The following is a 3,341-nucleotide window of genomic DNA, read 5'->3' on the forward strand; positions in this document are numbered from 1 at the left end:
GATTGGTATTATCAGTTTTGCCTATGAGGCTGAATCGGCTGCTCATTAACCTATTCATACGAAACTGCAATATATGTCATACCGTATTGAATACTGTACATCATAGGAACTAAAGTACATATTGCAATTATGGCTAGGTTTGATCTTCTAACACTTTTATGAATGTGTCACTTTCAAATTTTTAAAACTGAAACAATTTCGAACAATAAATAACGTATACCTTTTACCCATGTGTGATGGGATATAGAAAAAAAGGCTAATAATAGCTACTGAAACTAGTTGCATGAAACAAAGTAAATATTCAGAATGTTAACAGACTTCAAAGTGAACGTTAAAGAGACAGAACACATATGTCCCTCCTGTACTCAAGGTATTAACACGATGCAACATTATATGTATATAGACTCGAAAAACAAGTCTTCCGCTTAGGCTGTAAATATGTGCAATGGAAATCATATACTTCTGAAGTTAGAATTCCTGACAGTTCCTTACATTCCATAGATCCTCAGCCGCTGCATATGCAATTATTCACATTCACAAGCATACTGCTATTGTCTATTGTGCTTAGAAGAACGCTTTTGGTCGAACTAGCACATGCTGCCTTTCACTTCTGCTGCAATTCAGTGGCTCTGAAGTTTGAAAATTCATTTATTCATTAATTATTTCATTTATACAATCGTTGAAATGTTACAGCCAGCAATAAATGGCTTTCAGTGTCACTTTCATTATCTGACGCGGTTCAAGGTTGGTAAAGCATCGCTTTTCTCTGGACGTTGTAAGTGGCTGTGTTACATTTTTATACCGATAGTGCCTAAACAATGTTGATAATTACCTTGTCTATAGGAGTCCGCGGTTAGGGTGGAATTACCTGGATTTACTTAGAATGGGATCGCACAACACTTTCCCTCTTGCCAATCCAAAGGGGACAAGCGACCAAAGTAAACTGTTGGTATTTTGTTACTGTAGTGAGTATGTCAGTCATGGTTATGATAAACCAAACTCCACACGTTATAAGTAGCTGTGTTACATTTTTATGTCAATAGTGTCAACTGAACTGAAGACAATGAAGAAAGTTATCCGCCCAAATCTTCAATTTGCTTCTCCTATCATCATGAGTCGGTTTAATATTATCTCTCTGTTTTATCTTCAGATTTATCAGGCGTTTCACACTTGCGTTACTAATGGCACAAAAGTTGTCATGGATTATTGGCTTTACAACCTTCATTGGTTTTCTTTGGATAATATGGATCTGCTTTTCACTAGTTTTCGAAGCATTTGAGCAACTAAACTCTGTTCCGAATGTGTATGAGAAGGACATACAGACATTTTACATTGATAAGTGGAGACATGACGTTCTGGTCTTTGTACAAATTCCCTACACAGGTGCCGAAGATTTGTCGAATCTTCTTCAGAGCGGCCTTATATTTGACAAGTGTCGTAACTGTCAAGGACAACGAAACTGCCCATGTTTTGTATATGGTAGGGAAGAAGTGTTATTTTCCAGCAATAAGCATCCATGGCCGTGTGGATATTACCCAACCTTGAGGACACTAGACGCGTGCATTGACGATCTTCGAAACCAAAGTCTTCGTCGGGGAGTTCTAAAGAATACAAGGCACGTTGGTGTTGTGTTCTTTATTTTGTATATAAAAACATTTTTCTTTGGTATGTCTGTATGTATTGACTTTGCACTGTGATGCGCATCGCGTCACCTAAGAGGCGGTGAACATGGTTACATCTAAGAATGAAATGAGCGCATTTCCTGTACAGACACTTTTTCAGACACTTTTTCAGACCGACCCTTCCCAAACAGATTACCAGAAGCAATAGTAACGTCCCATATTAACAAATCTTTTACGCGTACCTATTGTTTACTTACATTTGTACTCAAAAGGCACTGTAAAACATGATACTTATTGTTTTTCAGGTATCATTACATGACACTTCTACGTGACCCACTGCATCATTTCTACCATGAATGGCACGAGGTCAGGACTAATGGATGGCCAAGTTGGTCTCAGATTTCTTCTGCTAAACTGGACAATGCAAATCGAGAATGCAGTGCAATGTCCAAGTGGAAGAATGTCAGTTTCGAAACTTTCACCAGCTGTCCGCAGAATCCTGCATTCAACAGACAAACACGAATGTTAGCAAATGTTTCCTTGGACGAATGTCTTTCCACTATAAGAATGACCGAAAAACAGTGCTATGATAAAATGTTGAGCAGTGCCATAGACACTCTTAAGCATATGCCATTCTTTGGAATAACGGAGTATTCGTACATGACTCAACTCGTATTTGAAGAAACGTTTCGGTTTAAAGTACTTGATAAATACGTTCATCCACTCCATATGGAAACATTCATGTCTTTTGACAATATTTCACGTAGGGAAGTGGAGACAATTATTAACCTCAACAAATATGATTTCCTGTTGTATGATTATGCACTGGAGTTATTCTTTGAAAGATATGATACTCTAGTCACACTCAGGCTTAATTAATCTCAACAAGTGTTCAGCTTCAACAAATTACGTTTAAGTGGTAAAACGAGGCTATTGTTTTATTATCTACCAAAGTCGTTAAAGTGTTCACCTGGTTTTGGTATTTGTGTCTTTGATTACTGGAATACTTATATACCTTTCAAAAAGTGTAGAGTATATTGGATTACAAGATAGATCAAATGCAACGCCAAGCAAGAAACAGATGAAAAGGTTCCATCTGTATGAATTTGTATTACTATTTCTCATATGCAATGGCTAGCGGAATGCCAAAATGGAACATCCCATTCTTTTATTTAGTTTTATTCGCGACTATATAAGTGTGTAGAAATTCTTCCTGGGGTGCAGTCTGGACAGTAATATCCTACTTACAGGAGGGTCGTGAGGTCTCATCGGTACCGAGTACACTGGTCACCTTTGACTACAGGTTCGTTGATTTCACCGTTAAAATGGCTAGAAGTTGACCGAAAATCAGTCCTTATAGGATGTGGTGCGGAACCAACAAACAACGGTCGGATGGGGTGTGTTGAACAATTGTAATCTTATAATAGCTATTATAATGTTTACAAAATAATGCAAAACACTATCCACATATGGAAGCAGTGTAATACTAAGGTAGTGGTTGTAGCAACAAAGACATATATGGTAATTGTCACTACATCAATGCGCAAGTTCATCGTGTGGGGTAAGGACGATTTTTCACACTCGGTGGGTGGCTGTAATGAGGAACCTGTTCTGTGTATTATGTTCTCTGGATCAAGACAGGTTTGTTGTACATTCTAGAAATAAATGCAGAAAAAGTAAACAAGAGTGCACAACATTGGAAAATACATGAAAACTCAT

General features: G+C 37.7%; 1 protein-coding gene across 1 annotated transcript; it reads left to right on the top strand.

Annotated features, from left to right (window-relative positions):
• Positions 1-306: 306 nt before the first annotated feature.
• LOC137298727 (heparan-sulfate 6-O-sulfotransferase 2-like) lies at positions 307-2,501 on the top strand. The gene is made up of 3 exons (XM_067831004.1): positions 307-370; positions 1,117-1,615; positions 1,928-2,501. Exons 1-3 carry the CDS (start codon positions 307-309, stop codon positions 2,499-2,501), a joined length of 1,137 nt encoding a protein of 378 aa, XP_067687105.1.
• Positions 2,502-3,341: the final 840 nt, after the last annotated feature.

This window comes from Haliotis asinina, chromosome 10 (assembly GCF_037392515.1).
Source record: "Haliotis asinina isolate JCU_RB_2024 chromosome 10, JCU_Hal_asi_v2, whole genome shotgun sequence".
NCBI classification, from domain to species: Eukaryota; Metazoa; Mollusca; class Gastropoda; order Lepetellida; family Haliotidae; genus Haliotis; species Haliotis asinina.

What these genes read in the sequence shown, in the direction of transcription:
- LOC137298727 (XM_067831004.1), top strand. Translation starts at nt 307, where the DNA reads ATGTTAACAGACTTCAAAGTGAACGTTAAAGAGACAGAACACATATGT. An exon ending in ATGTCCCTCCTGTACTCAAG is followed by an intron (nt 371 to 1,116) that starts GTATTAACACGA and finishes TATCATCATGAG; the next exon opens with TCGGTTTAATATTATCTCTC. An exon ending in GGAGTTCTAAAGAATACAAG is followed by an intron (nt 1,616 to 1,927) that starts GCACGTTGGTGT and finishes ATTGTTTTTCAG; the next exon opens with GTATCATTACATGACACTTC.